This window comes from Hypanus sabinus, chromosome 9 (genome assembly GCF_030144855.1).
Source record: "Hypanus sabinus isolate sHypSab1 chromosome 9, sHypSab1.hap1, whole genome shotgun sequence".
In the NCBI taxonomy this organism is placed as follows: domain Eukaryota; kingdom Metazoa; phylum Chordata; class Chondrichthyes; order Myliobatiformes; family Dasyatidae; genus Hypanus; species Hypanus sabinus.
Genome location: NC_082714.1, coordinates 87,712,363 through 87,733,793, shown reverse-complemented (window position 1 = coordinate 87,733,793; position 21,431 = coordinate 87,712,363). Strand labels below are relative to the sequence as shown.

The window sequence follows — 21,431 nt, the reverse complement described above, 5'->3', positions numbered from 1 at the left end:
TCCGACGTGACCCGGGCAGGAGGGTCCGTGAGTGTCGGATATAACCGGGACAAAGTTGTGCGGGGGTGTCCGACTAACCCAGGCTCCAGGATTGTCCGAAATATCCCGGGTAGGAGTGCGATCGTTAAAGGGAGTTGCCATTGCCCGGTTAAATCCGGGGAAAGGTCTGCGCTATGCCTAAGATAACTTGGGTAACGGGGTTCGGTAGTGAAACCCTGGCAATTGGGTCCGTGAGTGTCAGGAAACGCGCGGGTGAATGGGTTAAGGAATGTCCGATAGAACCCAGATGAAAGGCTCCAGGAGTATTCGATATAACCCGAGTACAGGGGTCAGCGATTGTCCAATATAACGGGGTAAAGGGTTTTGGGGGGGGGGGGGTATCCACTATAACCCAGGTAAAGGGGTCTGCTAGCTTCCGATATAACCAGTGGAAATTAGTCTAGCTGTGTCACGGATAAAGGGGTCGGGGAGTGTTAAATATAACCTGGGCAATTTATCGGAGAGTGCCCGATATAAATCGAGTTAAGTCGTCCAGGAGTGTCCGATATAACCCAGGTCAAGGCCACAGGGAGTTTCGAATATCGCATGTGGAAAGGGGTCCAGGAGAGTCTGATATTATCCGGGTAACGGGTCTCGCGAATGCCTTGTTTAATCCTGGTCAAAGGGTTTGGAAGTGCCCACTGTAACCGGGTAAAGAGGTGAGGGAGGCTCCGATACAATCCTGGTAAAGGGGTCCGCGTGTGTCCGATATAACCCTTGTAAAGAAGTCCGGGAGTGGCGATAAACCCTGAGAACTGGGTCCGGTGGTGTCTAATATGAGGCAGAGAACTCCATCAGACGACAAGATATTGGAACAGAATTAGGCCATTCAGCCCATCGAGTTCGCTCCGCCATTTCATCATGGCCGATCCCGGATCCCATTCGACCCCATACACCTGCCCTCTTACCACATCCCTTGATGTTTTTGGGACAGGTTTTTGGCTCAGCGGCCCAGGGTAACACGGAGAGAATACTTTGAGGACTTGGCGCAGAAAATTATAGTTTACCCGAGATTTGGGAATAAATGCTTAAGTTTATTGAGGCTTTTGTGCGCGGACTCTTAGTCTTCTTTCTCTGTGTGAGCCCCTCTGGGTCTCAAAGGGGGGTAATATTGGAGTATAAAAATATTATGGAGTATAAAACTTGTATCATTTGCTGTGTAACCAAAACTATGTAGTCAGTTTGCTATGCATGCACTCAATTTAGTAGAATGAAATCTTAGGAATGTAGAAGACAATGGTATGTTAATGAGAGGTAGCTAAGAGATGTAGATTAGAACATGATTAAGCCAATTGATAGGAACAACAGGGACATGATGTACGTGCAGTACGTGTAATACACAACTATAGACCGATTGGATATGCTAATGCCACTGGACCAGGAGATTGCTATAAAAAATGCCGTATCCGAGGATCAGTGGGCTATCAGCGACTAGCTGAATGACTGTCTCGGCTTTGATTTGCAAATTAAAGTTTAACCCTTCTTGAAGAATCTTCTGCGTCTCCTGGTCATTTGTGAGGCACGAAAAACCACGACATAATTGGCGACGGCGACAGGACCGGATAGAGACCCGCGGAAAGGAAACGGCAGATTGGGGGCGCTTCCCAGTTCTCTAGGGACCCCCACAAGGCTAACAGAATTAAGGGTGCACCCAAACAAAAGGTAAGCGCATTTTGCGACAACTTGGACTAAGAACTCTGTTGGCTTTGGGGAGGTCTTGGAGTCTCAGAAGTGTGGAACCACTGCCGAAGGGTCTCTCCGGCCCAAAGAATCTGGGAGAATTGGGGGTTAACAGAGGAGGCTCGAGGATTGATCAAGAACACTACAGTGAAGGTAAGTACAAATAAGTTAAGAAAAAGTCCACGTGGTGTTGGTAAATCCTCGCGGATACCGCCTTAAGAGATAAGGGTCTGAACGGGCGAGGTGCAAAGAGCAAGTTCTGTGGGTACCGCTCTGAATAGAGGTCTGCACGGGCAGAACAGAATAGACTAGGCGTAGAATTAGAGTAAGTAATATTATCCAGTAAACAAACTGTGAATCTCTGAAATAACTTAAAAAGAGAGAATAACATGACAGGTAAAGGAACGGCAGTAGAGATTCTGAGCAAAAAATTCCCGTTAATTAAAAATGAGATCACAAAACTTCAGAAAAATGGGAAAAAAGAACCAATAACCTGGTCACAAACTGGCCAAGAGAAGGAACGTTTGATGTAAGTTTGTGCGAAGAAATGGAGGGACTAATTAAAAATTACAAACCAAAAGATAAATCTAAGAAAAGAGAGCAAAAAAGAGAACGAGAAACGGAAGTGCTAAAACTCTTCAGAACGGAGGGAGAAAGGCTGAGGAGGACAGGTAGAATATTGATTACAAGCGAGGAAGACACTAAGGTGCTGGAGAAACAGCCTGTTAGAGAGAGAGAAGGGTACGGTGAGAAGCTGGCTTTGGCTCCGTACCCGAATGCGACAGAAACAGAAAAACCCCCTCCCTATAATGAGGAAGGAACCCCTAAGCAGTGCCCCCTGCTGAAGGGAACAGTAAACATGCAGGGAGAAGTACAAGTTTGGGATAATGAGGAGGAAAAAAAAACAATACGAAAAGGAAAAAGCGGCGATATGGAAGGAGATACAGGCAGAAAGGATGAAGATAGAACAGGTACTGAGAGAAATGGAAGAAGGGATTTAACGGATGAAATACTTAAGAGAGGAAAAGGAGTATGAGGAGTATCGGTTATACTATGGAAATAAACAGACTAGAAAAGAAAGTGGCTCATCAGGGCAGGAAGAAATGAGGCATTCAAGAGGAAGTGTGAAAAAGATAGGAGATGAGAGTCTTAGAGAAACGCAAGAGAGAAGGGAATCAAGCACAAGTAAGGATCAGGAGTCCCTGCCACAGGTGTACGGACACGGACAGGAAGAAAGAGAAGGTGACTCATTGGAGGGGCAAGAGTTAAGTGGAGAGAGAGAGAGGATGTGAGAATTTGTGGGTAAGAGGTAGGAGGCAGAACCCTAGAAGAGCAGAAGGAGGTGGTAGGGGAGCGACTTGCGGAAGTAGAGAGAGAGCCAGATACGTTACTGAGAGGGGATTGCCAGAGGAGATGCGAAAAATACTCCAGGGGTCAACCAAGTATTGAATCAAGACAGAAAGGAAGGACTCCACAGGGAGACCGAGGGAAGAAGGGGACCCTGGAGATATTTGTGTGGGAGGCAGTAAAGATATACCCTGAGACAGATGGGGAGTCAGGTGAGGAGGAGAGCCAGGGCAGGTGGGAAGAAGGAGGAAGAATGATGCCATTGTTAGTAAAAGGATCCGGACAAGTGCAGTGTATCCCTTGGGGATCCCAGGACCTAGAAGGGCTGAAAAACACTCTGTCCAATCTACATGAAGGAGCGGGGAAATGGATTAGAGCCTTTGAAGAAGAAACAGTGGGACGATTATTGGCTGTGGGAGATTTGAAGGCACTGTTGATAAGGTTGATGGGAACCTCCAAATTTAACGAACTAATGGAAATGGCTGGCATAGTAAACTCAAACGACCCAAGAACTGATGGAGATGGGTTTGACAGAGTGAGGCAGAGGGTATGGCAGGCCCTCAGAAAGCTTTATCCACGCAAAGTGGACCCCAAAGCCTTAAAAGGGGATCCACTGGGAGACACTGAAAACCCAGCAGCCTACGTAGAAAACCAGTTAAAAAGGTGGAGACTGGAGACTGAACAAGAGGTGGAGAATAGCTTATTTATCACCACACTGTTCCGACATAGCATTTTGGATGCAATGCCTCCACAAGTAAAATCCAAGCTGGAGGAAGTGGTTGGGCTAATGTCAATGACCCCACAAGAATCTAGAGACCACATAGTCCATGCGGTTGAGAAATACCTGAAAAACAAACAAAGGTTGGCTGAGCAGCAGGAAGAGGTGCAAAGAAAGTTAATACAAATGCAGCTCGAAGAACTCAAAAAGAAGGAAAAAGAGAAAAGCAAAAAGATGCTGCCAGCAACCACCGGTCCGAGTACAGCCATCGAACTGGACAAAGCACTGCTATATGACCAATCATACTGTAAGACAGGGGCGGGAAAACCCCATGCCAATAATCGTCTTTGGGGGAGCATTCCCACAAATGCCCTATCAGGAACAGACTAAATTCAAACAGCCCAGACAGGACTGGAAGTTCCAAGGAGGGGGACAGAGGAGCTATGGGCAAAGGGGACCAGTGAGGAAACAGGGGGAAAGAGAAGTAGAGAGATTGTACTGGGGATGTAATCAGCCAGGTCACATGAGAAGAGATTGTCCGTTTGCAACATGGCCTGTCACACACCAGCAGGAAGAAGAAAACTAAAGTTTAGCCAAGGACCAGCCCCCACAGGCCCAAGCGGACCTGTAAACCCCTATGCGAGGTATTAGGGGTGCCCCGAGAACTCGAGTGGGAAGGGACATTACCCAATGATAACAAGGGAGGCAGATGAGGAACCCATTGTTCAGGTTATGTTAGAAGGACAACTGACACCAATGATGATAGATACTGGAGCCACGTACACTTGTGTACAGCCACAGTCTGCCCTTCACCTTCCCATGTCAGGAAAGTTTATTAAGATGGTAGGGCTCTCTGGGAAAACACAGTTGACACAGTGCACGGCTCCAGTGCGGTTGAGAATGGGAAATAAAGGAATTATTTTGCTGGTGCTAGTATTTAAAGGAACTCCGATTAATTTGTTAGGCAGAGATGCCTTACTGAAATTGGAATTAAAATTAGAATGCACCAGAAATGGGCTGAGTGTGGGAAGAGCAGGGGCTCAATTGATAGTGCGAGAAGACAAGAAGGCTAATGTCTTTTGGATAGGAGACATCGCAGATCAGATTCAGGAAACCTGGGAGAAATGGAAAAAGGGCGTGCAGGCTATATTACCCAGGGCGGTAATGCCCAAATCTGAGCTACATTGTACAGTGATTTTTGACGAGACTCAGAACAGGGAGTTAGAGGAGAAATGGCACCTGGAGGCATGTAGCCAGCAGCGCCTGGAAGGGGAGGCTGTGATAATTGGAAAGCAAGGGGCAGCTTTACAAGTCAAATGGAACACCTTTTTAGAAAAATGGTACAGGATACCGGAGGCTGCGCCCCATGTAACGTTGTTGGTAAATAAGGGATATCAGTCTAAAGACTTAGGACCCTTAGTTAAGAGTGCTGAAACCGTAACAGTGTGGAGGAAAATCACACCAGAGGTGTGGATATCGGAGGACAACAATTGCATTAAAATAATGGTAAGTGTAGATATGGTAGGGACAGTGAGAGGGGTCGAAATAACTCCCTAACCACACCTGCCCTTGCTGGGAAAGGAAAGAGGCCAGCAGAAAGATAAAAGGTTAGATGAGTTGCCATCTATTCTGTGGTCACAGCATGACATGGACGTAGGGAAAATAAAAACAGCTAATCCGCTGGAAATAAGGCTGAAAAGGGGAGCAATTCCACCCCGGAGACCACAATACCCTCTAAGACCAGAAGCAGAAGAGGGAATAGCATCGACAGTGCAGGGGTTGCTTGAAATAGGAGTGCTTAAAAGAACAAACAGTCCATGCAATACCCCGTTGCTGCCGGTCTTAAAAGCAGATAAATCTAAGTGGAGATTGGTGTATGATTTGCGAGCGGTAAATGATGTGGTAGAGGACTGGCCAGCGGTAGTCCCCAACCCACACACGCTTTTGACTAATGTTCCACCAGAAGCAAGTTACTTTTCAGTGATTGATTTGTGTTCGGCTTTCTTCAGCATTCCTCTAGCCGACCAGTGTTAGTATCTGTTTGCATTTACTTACAGAGGTGCTCAGTATACCTATACCAGAATGCCGCAAGGATTTAAACATTCACCACACGTTTTAATCAGGTGTTGAAGGCAGACCTAGAGGGTATACCATTGGAAAGTACATTGTTACAGTATGTGGATGACCTGTTGATTTGCTCCCACAGTAAGGAACAGTGTGAGCAGGACACTATAACTCTGTTAGAGAAGCTGGTGCACGGAGGACATAAAGTATCCAAAAAGAAACTGCAATTTTGCACATAGCAAGTGGAATACTTAGGCAGGGTAATATCCAAGGGAGTGAAGGCGATAGCACCAGATCAGATTGAGGCAATAACTAAGGCCCCCAAACCCCAGACTGTAGGGCAGATGATGACGTTTTTGGGAATGGCAGGGTACAGCTCAGATTGAATAGGAGAATATGCTGAGATTGTGGCACCTTTAAGAAAGATAATGAAAGAAGCAGGACATACAAATTTGAAGAACAGCTTACAGTGGAATGGAGAGGCGGAGACAGCTTTCAATGCTATTAAGCGGGAATTGCAGTCAGCACCAGCATTAGCTTTGCTGACTACGAGAAAGTTTTTCATTTGCATGTATCCAACCGACAAGAGGGTTATGTTACAACAGTTCTAACAGAAGAGACAGGCACAGGAAAAGCAAAACAGCCGATAGCATACTACAGTACGAGACTAGATGAGGTGGCTCAGGGGTATCCACCCTGTTATCAGGAATTGGCGGCGCTGTACTATGTATATGAAAAGGCATCATCTGTAACCCTGGGCTATTCCGTGACTCTGTACACACACCACAAAGTAACAGAGTTGCTGGAAAGGGGGAAATTTGTGTTGACGCCAGCCAGGATGGCAGCGTATCAGATGCTATTGACATTTCCAGATATAACTATACAGAGATGCACTGCCAGTAATATAGCCGATTTTGCCCCTTTGGGCTATGAAGGAGAACCCCACGATTGTGTAGGGAAGACGATGACATTTGCCAAATTAAGAGCAGATTTACGGTCAGAACCACTAGAGGATGCAGATAAAAAGGTTCTGTTCGTAGATGGCTCTTGTTATAGGGACTATGATGGAAATCATGCAGGGTTCTCAGTCGTGCAGCAGGATCAGTCGAGCTATAAGATTATTAGGATGGAGCCCTGTCCCCAACCGTGTTCCGCCCAACTAGCGGAAATCAAAGCCCTGACAGCTGCGTGTGAAATGATGGAAGGTGAGAAAGTAGACATCTATACTGATTCGGCATATGCTCATGGAGTATGCCATTTGTTCGGGGCAGTGTGGAAGCAGAGAGGTTTTAAAAAAAGTAGCGGAGATCCCATACAACATTGTCAGCAAATTCTAGACTTAATAAAAGCCATAATGAAATCTAAAGCATTGGTAAAATGCCAGGCACATGAAAAGGGAAACAATGTAATAACAAAAGAAAATCAAGCTGCGGATGAGGCAGCCAGAAAAGCGTCTGGGTGTACGTCAGCTGTCATTGCCCCCCAGGTAAGTCTAACTCCAGAACCTGACGTAAAGGACCTAATTGAAATACAAGGTAAGGCAACACTGGCAGAACAGACAATGTGGAGACAAAGCGGGGGGGGGGGGGGGTGGGGGCAAGCAGAACCCGGAAGGCTTGAGAAGCACGGAAGACGGTTTGTTGGTAGCGCCCACCCCTCTCCTGACGATTCTGATTTCAGAAGCGCATGGGATTGACCATTGTTCAAGGGGGGAAGTGATAAAGAAAATAAAGAAGGATGGTTTTTGGTCACTTTACTTACAGGCTTCAGAGGACTTTGTCTAGTCACAGTGCGAGGTATGCGCACAGAATAATGTTTGGAAGGGAATTACAACCCCAATAGGTCACATTCCTGTACCTGAAGGACCATTTAAACATCTAGTGATCGATTACGTAGACATGATAAAGACAGTGAGAGGGAAAAGATACATGCTGGTAATAATTGATCGATTTAGCAGATGGGTGGAGGCGGTACCTTCAAAAGATCAAGGGGCAAAGACAGTGGTAAAATGTCTGACAAATGAAGTGATCCCAAGGTTTGGAATACCTACAGAAGTTAGCTCAGACAATGGTTCAGCTTTTATCCAGAAAGTGGTCAAACCGGTACTACAGGCGCTGAGGATAAAGCAAAGATTTGGATGTGTATACCACCCTCAGTCGCAGGGTGTGGTAGAGAGAATTAATGGAACCCTGAAAGCCAAACTAAACAAAATTTGTGCAGGCACTAAACTTAATTGGGTCGATGCTTTACCGTTAGCATTGATGAGTTACCACATGCAAACTAATCGATTCACATGCCTGACACCGCATGAGATGCTCACTGGGAAGCTATCATACCTGTGATAGGGGTAAGCAAAAATGTTGAATGGATAAACTATATATACTATAATCAGAGGTTCATCATCGATGATGCACTGGAGGCCTTAGGGCAACAGCTAGATGCAACTAGCAGGATGGCGTGGCAAAACAGACAGGTACTGGATTGGCTTTTGGCAGAAAAAGGGTGTGTGTGTGTAATGTTTGGAGAACAATGCTGCACTTTCATACCGAACAATACTAGTCCAGAAGGATCTAAAGCAATGAATAAATTAAAGAATCTGCGGACAGAGGTCAAACAGAATGCAGGATTTGAACATCAGTTTTTTGATTGGTTAGAAAGTAGACTCAGAGGATGGGGAGCATGGCTGACTAAAATAGCAATAACTGTCATTATTGTATTGTTCAGCTGTGCTGTTTTCTTCCTTGTCTCAAATCTCTTGTAGTGCGTACTGCAACCAAACAATTTCCGATGCTCGTGGCAATTACTGAAGCAAGCTTAGTGGAGAAAGAAACACCGAAAATGTATCGTTACAGCCTACAACACCTGCAGGATGAACAAGAGCAAAACGACAGTGTGGGAGTAGATTGTAAGGGCTTCTGAGTCTTTTTCCCTGTCTCAGGTACAAAGGGACAGGTTTTTGGCTCAGCGACCCAGGGTAGCAGGGAGAGAATACTTTGAGGTCTTGGCGCAGAAAATTATAGTTTACCCGAGATTTGGGAATAAATGCTTGAGTTTATTGAGGCTTTTGTGCGCGGACTCTTAGTCTTCTTTCTCTGTGTGAGCCCCTCTGGGTCTCAAAGGGGGGTAATATTGGAGTATAAAAATATTATGGAGTATAAAACTTGTATCATTTGCTGTGTAACCAAAACTATGTAGTCAGTTTGCTATGCATGCACTCAATTTAGTAGAATGAAATCTTAGGAATGTAGAAGACAATGGTGTGTTAATGAAAGGTAGCTAAAGAGCTAAAGAAATGTAGATTAGAACATTGCTCAGTTCTGAGTTTATTATTTGCTGTGCACGTACCCAATTTGGTAGGAGACTGACGTCTTAGGAATGTAGAAGGCAATGAGAGGTAGCTAAGAGATGTAGATTAGAACATGATTAAGCCAATTGATAGGAACAACAGGGACATGATGTATGTGTAGTACGTGTAATACACAACTATAGACCGATTGGATATGCTAATGCCACTGGACCAGGAGATTGCTATAAAAAATGCCGTATCCGAGGATCAGTGGGCTATCAGCGACTAGCTGAATGACTGTCTCGGCTTTGATTTGCAAATTAAAGTTTAACCCTTCTTGAAGAATCTTCTGCGTCTCCTGGTCATTTGTGAGGCACGAAAAACCACGACATAATTGGCGACGGCGACAGGACCGGATAGAGACCCGCGGAAAGGAAACGGCAGATTGGGGGCGCTTCCCAGTTCTCTAGGGACCCCCACAAGGCTAACAGAATTAAGGGTGCACCCAAACAAAAGGTAAGCGCTTTTTGCGACAATTTGGACTAAGAATTCTGTTGCCCTTTGCTCCCTAATAAATCCTGGTAAAAAGCATTGATTGGTCTGCACTTGAGCCCTACCGTAACCCAACCAAACCTGACAGTTTTGCCTCTGCGGTACTACTTCACTCTTTGCTCTGTCTGCAGTTGCATCCAATCACTCGCTTGTTCTTCCTATATTCATATCACGTATTACATCTGCTTGTGAACCTGCGAGCTCAACCTCAGCTGGTTCCCATCCCCCCTGCCATATTAGCTCCGTGTCGTCTAGAGTTTCTGATATGATGCTGGTAAAGGTGTCAGTGTCTGTCCGACATAACAAATGGGGACGGGAGTGTCGGATACAAGCAGGGTAAAAGGGTCTGGAGGGTGTCCTGTATTACACAGGACCGGGTAACAGGGACCGGAGGTGTCTGGGTTAACCCGGGTAAAGGGGATAGGGAGTTCGAATGTAATCCGGGTAAAATGGACCGAGAGTTTCCGATATAACCGGGGTACAGTGGTCAAGGCAGTGTCCGATATAACAAGAATAAAGGTGTCCCGGATTATCCATTATATCCGGGGTAAAGTGGTCCGATGTAATCCGGGTAGAGTGGATCGGCAGTTCCGGTAAAAACCGGGTGTAAGGGGTCAAAGGGTGTCCGGTATAACCCAGATGAAAGCATCCAGTTATGTCCGATGCAAAGGGGCCTGGGTGTATTTGATATATCCTGAGTAAGTGGGTCTGAGAGTGTGTGGTAAAGGTGTTTGGAAGAGTCAGGTCTAACCCGGGTAAGTTTGTCCGGGAGTATCCGATATAACCCGGGTAAGTTTGTCCGGGAGTGTCCGATCTAACCCGGGTAAGTTTGTCCGGGAGTATCCGATCTAACCCGGGTAAATTTGTCCGGGAGTGTCCGATATAACCCGGTTAAATTTGTCCGGGAGTATCCGATCTAACCCGGGTAAATTTGTCCGGGAGTGTCCGATATAACCCGGGTAAGTTTGTCCGGGAGTGTCCGATATAACCCGGGTAAATTTGTCCGGGAGTGTCCGATATAACCCGGGTAAATTTGTCCGGGAGTATCCGATATAACCCGGGTAAGTTTGTCCGGGAGTGTCCGATCTAACCCGGGTAAGTTTGTCCGGGAGTGTCCGATATAACCCGGGTAAGTTTGTCCGGGAGTATCCGATCTAACCCGGGTAAGTTTGTCCGGGAGTGTCCGATCTAACCCGGGTAAGTTTGTCCGGGAGTGTCCGATCTAACCCGGGTAAGTTTGTCCGGGAGTGTCCGATCTAACCCGGGTAAGTTTGTCCGGGAGTGTCCGATCTAACCCGGGTAAGTTTGTCCGGGAGTGTCCGATATAACCCGGGTAAGTTTGTCCGGGAGTGTCCGATATAACCCGGGTAAGTTTGTCCGGGAGTGTCCGATATAACCCGGGTAAGTTTGTCCGGGAGTGTCCGATCTAACCTGGGTAAGTTTGTCCGGGAGTGTCCGATCTAACCCGGGTAAGTTTGTCCGGGAGTGTCCGATATAACCCGGGTAAGTTTGTCCGGGAGTGTCCGATGTAACTCAGATCAAGGCGTCAGGGAGTTTCTGATTTAACACAGCAAACGGACCCGGGAGTGTCTGATGTAACGCGGTAAAGGGGTTGGAGAGTATCGGATATAGCCCGAATAAATGGGTTCAGGAGCGTCCGATGTAACAGGGGTGAATGGTTCAGGAAATGTCCGATATTACTCAGATGAAACGGTCCAGGGTAAAATGGACTGGAGAGTCCGATATAACCTGGGTAATCGGTTCCAGGAGCGTCCGATATACCCGGGTAAATGGGCCCTCGATCAAGTAGTGTACGTCACCCCTTCCTTTCTGTAATCTATATGAGGCACCATTCGTGCCTTCACCCCGTTCCTCCCTGAGGGTAGGTGAATAACCTGCTTTCCCCCCCGCCCCCGCCCCCGCCTTCCGTTCCTGAGCCACTTACACTCGAGGGCGAAACGGAAGAGGTCGGGCAGGACATTGCTGGGTTCGGTGCAGCTGCCGGTCTGCATCTTCCGGTCGACGAGGAGGGTGAAGTCGTGGGCCACGGGCTCGAGTAGCGACGCGATATTGCCGACGGCCGCGGGCCGGATCACCTCCTGGTTCAGCGCCATCCTCTCCCTGCGCCACTCTCCGCCGTTCCTGCCGACAGCAGCGCCGACTGCGTTCAGTCACCGATCGCCGAGCACAGCCCACCACAAGAACTCACCAGGGGAGGATCTCCCCTCGACGAGGGTGCATAGCCCACAGGGAGAACTCCCCGGTATCACCCCCCCCCCCCCAGTCCCGGAGGTACCGCAGCGCACCGAGGAAGCGTTTCTGCTCCACACTGATCTCAACCCAGCAGCCGCAGAGAGACAGGCCCCTACAGGCGGTCTCGACTGAGATACCGTTCCCCACTGGAGAGATCTCCCCTGAACACTGCCCGAGTAACCAGAGGGATCTCCTCACAACAGTCACCCCAGCGCACGGAGGGAGCTCCCTGCGGAGGGATCTGCCCACAAAAGGAAGCACCGACCGCTGTCCATGGGGGTGGGAGAGCACTTTGACGACAACACATACCCTGACCGATGTACCTCAGCCCCACGGAGGGAGCTCCCCACAGGCGGGTCATTGAGGCAACTCCCCTCCCCTCAATACCGACCCCCTACCAAGATGCTGTTGCCCGATGGCGGGATCTATCCATGGAGGGAGCTTCCCTCAACATCGACTACTGCCGAGGCAAGCACATACCTCACAGAGCCAGCTCCCCGCTGAGGGATCTTCTCACGGTGGGTGCCTCCAACTCGCCTTGGACGGAGCTCCCCCAAACATCACCAACCAGCACCTGTCCTGGGGTTTTGGGAAAGCTAGAGGGAGCTTCCCATGGAGAGGGCTCCACACACACACACACACCACAGAGGGACCTCACCTCGGAGAGATCTCCCCACTCTCCACGCACTGAAAGGATCTCCCCACTTTCACCCATCGAGGGATCTCACACCCCACTGAGAGAACAATCTCCTGACTTCTCCATCACTTGGAGGGTGTCCCATTCCCTCCCCCCACTCCAAACATAACTGCCTCCACCGACAGGCTCCCTATTCCCCCACTGAGGGATCCCCAAGCTTCCCCAGTCCCTCATTGAGGGATCTCCCACTCCCAATCACGCACGAGTGATATCCCCTCGCCCCCACTAAGGGACCCTACAGAGGGATCTCTCCATAGCGGGACTTCACACACTTCTCAATGTGAATATTCTTCAAACTGAAGGATCCACTTTGCCTCAACTGAGGGATCCCCAAGCTTCCCCAGTCCCCCACGGAGGGACCGCCCCTCTCCCTCACTGAGGAATCTCCCGCACACTCACTTTAGGAAGAGGCCTCGTTTGTGATTCCGGTACTCCCGATGCTCCGCCCAGGCCTCCAGCACCATCCTCTCCGGGTTGGGTCCCTCTGTCTGGAACAGAGCCATTGCATCCTCGGGGTGGAAGATGTAGACACTCTCCCTAGTTCCCAGTTTATCTCTGTGGGAGGGGTACAAACGGCGACCTAGACTGTCGATCCTTGCAACCCACTCAGATGATTCTCCCCTCCCTCACACCTTCCCCAACACTTCCCTCCCTATGTCCCCTCCGCTTTCCACCCCACCTTCCCCCTCACCCACTCCCTTCCCATTCTACCTGACCCCTCCCATCCTTTCCCCTTTCTCGATCCCCCTCTAGCTCCTCCCTTTCACCCCAACAAGAGGTGTACAAACTGTACCCTAGATCATCCCTCCGTCCTACACCTTCCCGTTTTCTCCCCTTCCTATGGACCCTGGGCCTTCCTCTCTCCCCTCTGTCCTTACCCCTCTCTCCCTCCTTTCCCTATCAGACCACCCCTTCCATTTCCTCCTTATCCCCACTCCTCACCTCCTGCCTTCCCCTCCCCTAGTTTCTCCCCTCTCTCTCTACCCACCCTCTCTTCCTTCCCTACCTGCCCCCTCCCCCTGCATAAGACCATGAGACGTCGGAGCAGAATTAGCCCATTCGGCCCGTCGAGTCTGCTCTGCCATACCATCATGGCTGATTTATTTTCCATCTCAGCCCCATTCTCCTGCCTTCTACTTGTAACCTTTAATTCCCTTCCTAATCAATAACCTGTGAGCCTTTGCTTTAAATGTACCCAAATGACTTGTGCTCCGCAGCCACTGTAGCAATGAATCCCACAGATTCACCACCCTTTGGCTAAAGAAGTTTGCTGTTCGAAAGGAATGTCCCTCTATACTGAGGCTAAAGCCGCCGTATAGGATACATCCTCTCCACATCCACTCTATCCTGATCTTTCAATATTCCAAAGGTTCCTGTCTCGTTCTTCTAAACTCCTGTGAGTACAGGCCCAGAGACCTCAAAACGCTCCCCATATGTCATTCCCTTCTATTCCCGGGATCGTTCCCGTGAACTTCCTCCGGATCCTCCCCAGTGTTAACACATCCATAAGGGGCCTATAACTGTTCACAATGCTCCACGCCTCAACGTTGCATCCTTGCTTTTATATCCTCGCACTTTTGAAATGAATCATAACATTACAGTATTTTCCTTCCCGACTGCGATTAGACAGACAGTGATATCGAACATGAGCCAATATTCCGCGGGGGATGGCATCACACCTCCTCCCGTCTTCAAACCAGCTCTCACACCCAATTGCCCAAGAAATACCTCCCACAACCCAACACAGAACAGACCATTTCCCAACCCGGGGAAACCCCCACGCCAACCCATTGCCCCCAAGCCAACCTATCACACCATCGGAGGGAGTAGTAAGGAAGCTCTGTTGTGGGAGGGGCGGCGAAGAGGGATCTTTGCACTATGGGATGGATCTCTGCGAAGCGGGGGGGGCAGTAAGGAGGGATCTCTGTACTGCGGGGGGCGGTGATAAGGGATCTTTGCGCTGCGTGAGGAATGGCGAAGAGGGATCTTAGTACTGCAGGAGGGACGGTGAGGGGGATCTCTACGCTGCGGGAGGGGTGGTGAAAAAGGGTGTCAGTACTACGGGGGGGGGGGGGTGGTGATGAGGGATCTTTGCACCGCGGGAGGGCTGGTGAGGACGGAGTTCTGCGCTGTGGGAGGGGCAGTGAGAAGGGATCTCTGTATTGCGGGGGCGATGATGAGGGATCTGCGCCGTGGGAGGGGCAGTAGCAGGATCTCTGCGACATGGAGGGAGGGGGTCTCTACCCACCTGTAGATGGGACCCAGCCGCTGGAAGTTCCGGTTTATGATCAGATGCTGATTACCGATATTCCTGTCGCGCCACAGCCGGTACAGGTTGACCCAGCCGCTCCCTCCGGTCGACGGGATCTCCCGGTAAGGAAGGGGCTGTGTCTCCCCTGACTGAGAGACTCTGCGAGCCCCCGCGGGGCACCCTGCCCTCGGAGCATCCCAAATCCGCCTCGTTAGCCTCCTCATTGGGACTCGGCTCCGTGTGTCTCGGGGACTGGCTTAAATACTGCAGGAGGGAGGAGCCCGTCCCAGAGGGAAATTAATGGGGCATGTTGGCGTGTGGGGTCAGGGGAAGAGTCTGCCTGCAGTGGAGGGCAAAGCTCTGGGTGAGAAACGGAGGGAGGGGAAGGGGGAGCGAGAAAGAGATACGGGGGAAGGAGGGGAAAAGAGTGAGAGAAGGGGAGAGAGGGGGAGGCAAAGACAGGATAGAGAGAGAGAGAAGTAGGGGGTGAAGGAGGAGGAAGGGAGCAGGGAGAGATACAAGGAACGAGAGAGAGAAAAAGAGGAGGGAGAAAGAGGGGGATGTAGACCGAATCAAAGGCGGCGACGAATAGGTTGAAGATTGAAAACCTGGCTGAGTGCTGCCACAGAAGATTCTGATATCACTGGAATAGAAGTTGTGCAAGACATGGTTTGGGAGATAGCAGCGGCGTAGGTGAGCCCGGTGGTGCGTGCTTCTGTGCCTTCTGCCTCTGTTCGGGGAGGGTGGTTTTTAAAAAAAATCTGTTTCTGGTTATTAAACTCCGTTTACTCCGTGAGTTTCACACAAGCGGGGAACTTCAACGCAGCCGGGTGCGGATATAATCTGACATCCCGTGTGCAGCCTTCCACAGCGGATCTGGTCTGACGACGCTGTCGCTCACGGATCACTCGGTGTTCCCTTGAGCTGCCTGCTGATGGGTGATAAACATCACGGAAGGGTCATGAGCTGAGAACACGCTGGCCTTGAAGCTGTTTCACCGGCGCCACGGCCCAATGTCAGTCAGTCGTACCGCAGGTAACAGGAGCCCAGGGTCACTGAAACAGGGAGGGCAGAGAGAGAGAAGTGAAAGAGAGCGAGAGAGAGAAAGATAGAGTGATGCGGGATAGAAAGGGTAGGGGGTGGGAGGGGAAAACGAAGATGAGACAGAACGGGTGAGAGAGAGAGACTAAGAGCGTGAGAAAGAAAGGAGAGCGGAGGAAAGGGAAGAGGATGAACGAGAGGGTGAGAGAGAAAGGGGAAGGGACAGAGAGAGCAATCTAAGTGAAAGACGGTGTGTGTGAGAGCGAAGGGGAGGGAGAGGATGTGTGGAATAATTGAGACGGTTTACAGGGAATCTAAGTGAAATAGTGTGTCTATGTCTTTATGTGCGTTTCAGTCTGTGTGTGGATATGCCTGGTGTCTATGTGCATCTGTGTGTGGGTGTGTGTGCATGTCTTTGTGCATGTGTGTCAAAGCTCCCTCTAGTCTACACTGTCCCATCACACACTCCCGGGGTCAGACACAGAGTGAAGCTCCCTCCACACTGTCCCATCACACACTCCCGGGGTCAGAGACAGAGTGGAACTCCCTCCACACCGTCCCATCACACACTCCCGGGGTCAGACACAGAGTGAAACTCCCTCCACACTGTCCCATTACACATTCCCGGGGTCAGACACAGAGTGAAGCTCCCTCCACACCGTCCCATTACACACTCCCGGGGTCAGACATAGAGTGAAACTCCCTCCACACTGTCCCATCACACACTCCCGGGTCAGACACAGAGTGAAGCTCCCTCCACACTGTCCCATCACACACTCCCGGGGTCAGACACAGAGTGCAGCTGTTCTGATTGCGCTGGGAGAAATCGGGGAAAAACTACTTTATGAAGGTCTTGAATTACTTGGAAATTGGTTTGAAACGTCCCTTGAACGTCTAAGTGAGCGGCTGGTTTAGAGTGGAAGCTTCGTTTGGAGTTTTTCTGCCAGTTTGGACGGGGTTCGTTGGCGGCTTCGAACTGCGTAGCTCCCAGCTGTGGCCGGGGGCAACTCGCCAGGAAGCAGGTTCGCTCCAAAAACCGGAGGCAAACGGCGTTGTTTGGCCCCACTGACATCGGGGCAACCTCCTTCCATCTCTATCGTCAGGATTCTCGTTCGGTGTTGGAGCCGAACCGTCGTTTGAGACGTCTCGACCTCTCACGGCCTGGAAGTTTCTATAGGTCTAATGGAGCCTTTCCTGGCGTTGGAATCTCTGGCACGGAGCCAAGCAAGGTACCGTCGAGTACAAACTTTTCCCGCCAGTTACTCCACTCGCTCCAGGACTTTATAACCAGCACCACCGTATCATTCTCGATTCGGACACACAAGTAACATGCCGGACCGGTCTACAGGGAGTCGCAGGCCTGCGGGGAGTTATGCAAAGGCGGCTGCCTCTCCGGCCTCAGACAACGCCCTGTTTCGGACGGTGAAAGTTGAACGCGGGGTGCAATGTATTTTGCGAACTGGAACTACCCTGGAAAAGTGCGCGGAGGCTATGGAGGACTTGTTGGGGAGAGATGGTGTTTTGGCCGCTGAGAAAGAGTTCGGGAAGGCGGTGTTTTACCTGAGGAATGATGAGTTGGTGCATCGGGCCCTCAGTAGAGGGATCACGGTGGAGAACATCTTTTTACAGATGGAGCTAGTGACAGCTCCCACACAACGCATCGTCCTCGGTCACATACAGCCTTTCATCCCCAACGAGGACCTGCTTCCCGCATTGGCCCGCAATGGGGCAAGTACGGTCAGAGATAACTGCCATCAGGCACAAATTCAGGAGGCGCACCCTCCGGCGACAGGTATTTATGAAACTGGAAAGGGAGGATGAAGTTGAGGGCCGGTTTACTGTCCGGCACGGGGGGGTAGATTATCAGGTGTATTGGAGCTCTGAGCGCCCACGGTGCCATGCGTGCGGGGAGGTGGGGCACTTTCGGAGGGACTGTCCTAGCACCCGAAAACCCAGGGAGTCCACTTCGGAAACCAGTGCCCCAGCTAACTCTGCCCCTGATCCCATTCCTGCTCCTACACCTGTGCCGGCCCCTGCTCCTGCCCCTGACCCTGTCTCTACCCCTGTTCCTGTTCCTACGTCTGTTCCAGTCTCTGCTCCTACCCCTGTGGTTCAGGCGGGTGATCCTGGGGCTACGTGCGGGGAGGTTCAGGCGAGGGACGGGGTGGAGTCTGTGCGGGGCAAGAAAGCGAGGAAGAAGTCGAAACACGTGAAGAAGTCGGCCCCCGAGACCGCAGAGCTCACGCTCATTTGCCCTGAGGTGGAGAGGGAGGTTCGGGGAAGCGTACGGTTGGACGGGGCGATAGGAGCGGAGAGTACCGCTCCATCGGTGAATTCCGCACCTGTGTGCTCCTCCGGCTTGAAGAGGAGATAGGATTGTTCCCCCAAGAGGGCAGAGAATGCAGATGAGGGGGGGGGGGGTCCCAGAAAGGGGTGGGGATCCGGGTGGGAGTTGTGTCTAACCCTGAATCCCCAGATGTAGCCACCAGTCCTGTGGTGGGTGGTGTGGTTGTGCATGAAGCTAGTGCTAAGCCTGTTTGCACGCCTAAAACAGTCCTGGAGCCCTCCACCCAGGACTTAGCAGTCAGCGCCTCCCTGGAGGGAAATGTATTAGGTAGTACAAGTGGAGAGAAGACCAGGCTCTCTCACAGTCAGCATCAGGCTGCCGGTGAATCCATTGGACCAGAGCTGCTGGGGTCCCCTTCATACCTGTCTCCTGGGGAGACCCCATCAACTAATGGCCTGCAGGGAGTCCCTGGGGATTTTCCCTCCATCGTTGCAACTGTGGGTAAGACTGCTGCGACGGTGGAGCGGGAAGGTACAGGGGAGGTACCCACTGTGCAGTGTAGGTTACAGGGGCAGCCACCTTATACACCACATGAGGAGAACGGTGGGGGATCTGTCTGCAGTGAGGGGTTGGAGGGGGATTCATCTGATAGCGAGACAATGGACATCCTCAGCCCTCCAGAGAAGTCCCCATTGATACCTGTGGAGGAGATCAGAGAGTTTATTCACTCCTCCGTGGGTGCAAAGCATCGGCCTGAACTAGCCTCGCTTCGCTGGCCTAGCATGCCGAGGCTGGTGAAGTCCCTGAGGGTCATTCTCAGACGGAAGGGGAAGGGGAAGAGGAATGCTGTGTCGGGGATTGACAGGCCGCAGCTGAAATCGTTCCTGGATGACCTGGTGCGGGACATCAGGATGAAAAGCAGCCTCGCTCCTTCGGGAGATGGTGGGTCACAGGGTAGCGATGGTAGCAGTCGGGCCCGGAAAGCGAAGGATATTCTTGGTTTTCTTCGGGAGAGTGCGGCTGTGGGAAGGGGACTGGTGCTGAGGCCTAGTGTGCTCCCGACATGAAAGTGACCATAGCTAGTCTCAATGTGAACGGTAGCAGGGGCTCTCTCCGCAGGTATAACGATCTCTCAGTCCTCAGGGATGGGAGATACGTGGTGAGTTTCCTGCAGGAAACCCAGACCACCCCGGGAGACGAGTCCGCTTGGCTCCTGGAGTGGCAGGGCGGGGTCTACATGAGTCACCTTAGCTCCAACTCTAGTGAGATGGCGATCCTGTTGGCCCCAGCCTTCCGGCCAGAAATCTTAGGAGTCCGAGATGTTTTGCCCGGCCGTCTGCTCCACCTGGCTGTGCGCCTGGATGGAGTACCGTTACATTTTATCAACGTGTATGCTCCGAGGCGCGGGGTGATGCAGACGCGCCTATTCTGTCAGCTGTCCACCTTGCTGAGTTCCATCAACCCGGGGGACTGCGTCGTCCTCGGGGGAGACTTCAACTGTACCCTCGAGGTGGAGGACCGCTCAGACCTCCAACGCGACCCGGCATCAGCGAAAAAGTTAAAGGAGCTAGTTGGCTCCTTTGACTTGGTGGACAGCTGGCGGAATCTTCACCCCGACTCTAGCGCCTTCTCCAGAAGATCTAGAGAGGGGGGTTCCCGGATAGACCGCCTGTATATCTCTCGGGCTTATGTCTCCCGCGAGTCGGCGTCCTCCATGCGGCCGGTGTCGTGCCCGGATCATCACCTTGTGTGGATGGAATTTACTCCTCTGCACCCTAGGGTGGGATCCGGGTATTGGCACTTTAACAACCGGCTGCTGGAGGACAGCCGATTCCGAGATTCATTCCGAGCATTCTGGGCCACCTGGAGAGAGAGACGGAGAGAGTTTCGCTCCCTACGGCTGTGGTGGGATGTGGGCAAGGCCCACGTCCGGTTTTTATGTCGGGAGTACACTAGGGGGTCGACAAAGAGGCGGGACTCTGAGATTGAGCGGCTTGAGAGAGCGTTGCTTGACCTAGAGTCCCGTCTTGGTCTGACCAGTGGAGACCATCAAATGTGGCAGGAATACCAGGAGAAGAAGGACGCACTCAGGAATCTGCAGCTTCAGCAGTCCCGAGGTGCGTATGTGAGGTCGCGGATCCAAATGCTGCAAGATTTGGACCGCGGCTCACCCTTCTACTCGTTGGAGAAGTGGCGGGGAGTTCAAAAGCAGCTGGTGGAGCTACTGGCTGCTGATGGCTCCTCCGTCACAGACCCTGACGAAATTATCAAAGAAGTCCGCACTTTCACCAGATCCGTCAAATGCGGGGGCGTGCAGTGAGGTCTGGGAAGATTTGCCAAAGGTCAGCCCAGATGACGCAGCGCGTCTGGATGCCACCCTGACTGGGGAGGAGCTGTCTACTGCCCTTCGGCAACTCCGGAGGGGTAAATCCCCTGGCTTAAATGGTCTGAGTGTGGAGTTTTATCAGTCTTTTTGGGATGTCCTGGGGGTCGATTACAGCCTTGTTCTAGGGGAGAGCCTAGCCACCGGGGAAATGCCCCTCTCATGGCGGAGAGCTGTCGTGGTCCTGCTGCCCAAGAAGGGAGACCTTCGCCTGCTAAAGAACTGGCACCCAGTCTCCCTCTTGTGCGCGGACTACAAGATCTTCGCCCAGGCAATGGCCAACCGTCTTGGTTCAGTACGGAGACAGGTGATCCATCCTGACCAATCCTACACGGTCCCGGGCCGCTCCATCCAGGACAATGTCCACCTAGTACGGGTCCTGATCCACCTGCACCAGGAGACTGGGTCCCGGGCTGCGTTTCTTTCTCTTGACCAGGAGAAGACGTTTGACTGGGTAGACCACAGTTTCCTGGTGGGCACTCTGCAGGCCTTTGGGCTCGGACTACACTTTGTGGCCCGAGTTCGGCTCCTCTACTCTGCCGCAGAGTGCCTTGTTAAGGTCAATGGATCACTGGCAGCACCCATTCCCTTCAGGAGAGGAGTACGTCAGGGATGCCCCATGTCTGGTCAATTGTACGCGATCTGTGTTGAGCCATTCCTGAGCCTCCTACGGCGAAGGCTGACAGGTCTGGTTCTGCGTGAACTGGACATGGAGGTCGTCCTCTCGGCCTACGCTGATGATGTACTCCTCATGATGACAGATCCCAATGACCTGCGGAGGATGCGCGAGTGCCAAGACGTTTTCTCGGCGGTATCCTCCGCCAGGATCAACT

The 21,431-nt window shown here is 51.3% G+C and overlaps 1 protein-coding gene across 1 annotated transcript in view; it reads right to left on the bottom strand.

Moving 5' to 3' along the window:
* LOC132400069 (cytochrome P450 11B, mitochondrial) overlaps nt 1–15,111 on the bottom strand; it is a 33,177-nt gene extending 18,066 nt beyond the window's left edge. Inside the window, exons 1-3 of the mRNA XM_059981153.1 lie at nt 14,885–15,111; nt 13,036–13,191; nt 11,632–11,828 (exon numbers count right to left, since the gene is read on the bottom strand). Coding sequence (XP_059837136.1) covers nt 11,632–11,828; nt 13,036–13,191; nt 14,885–15,111 — 580 coding nt within the window. The remainder of the gene's footprint in view (nt 1–11,631; nt 11,829–13,035; nt 13,192–14,884) is intronic.
* Between the last annotated feature and the right edge of the window lie 6,320 nt (nt 15,112–21,431).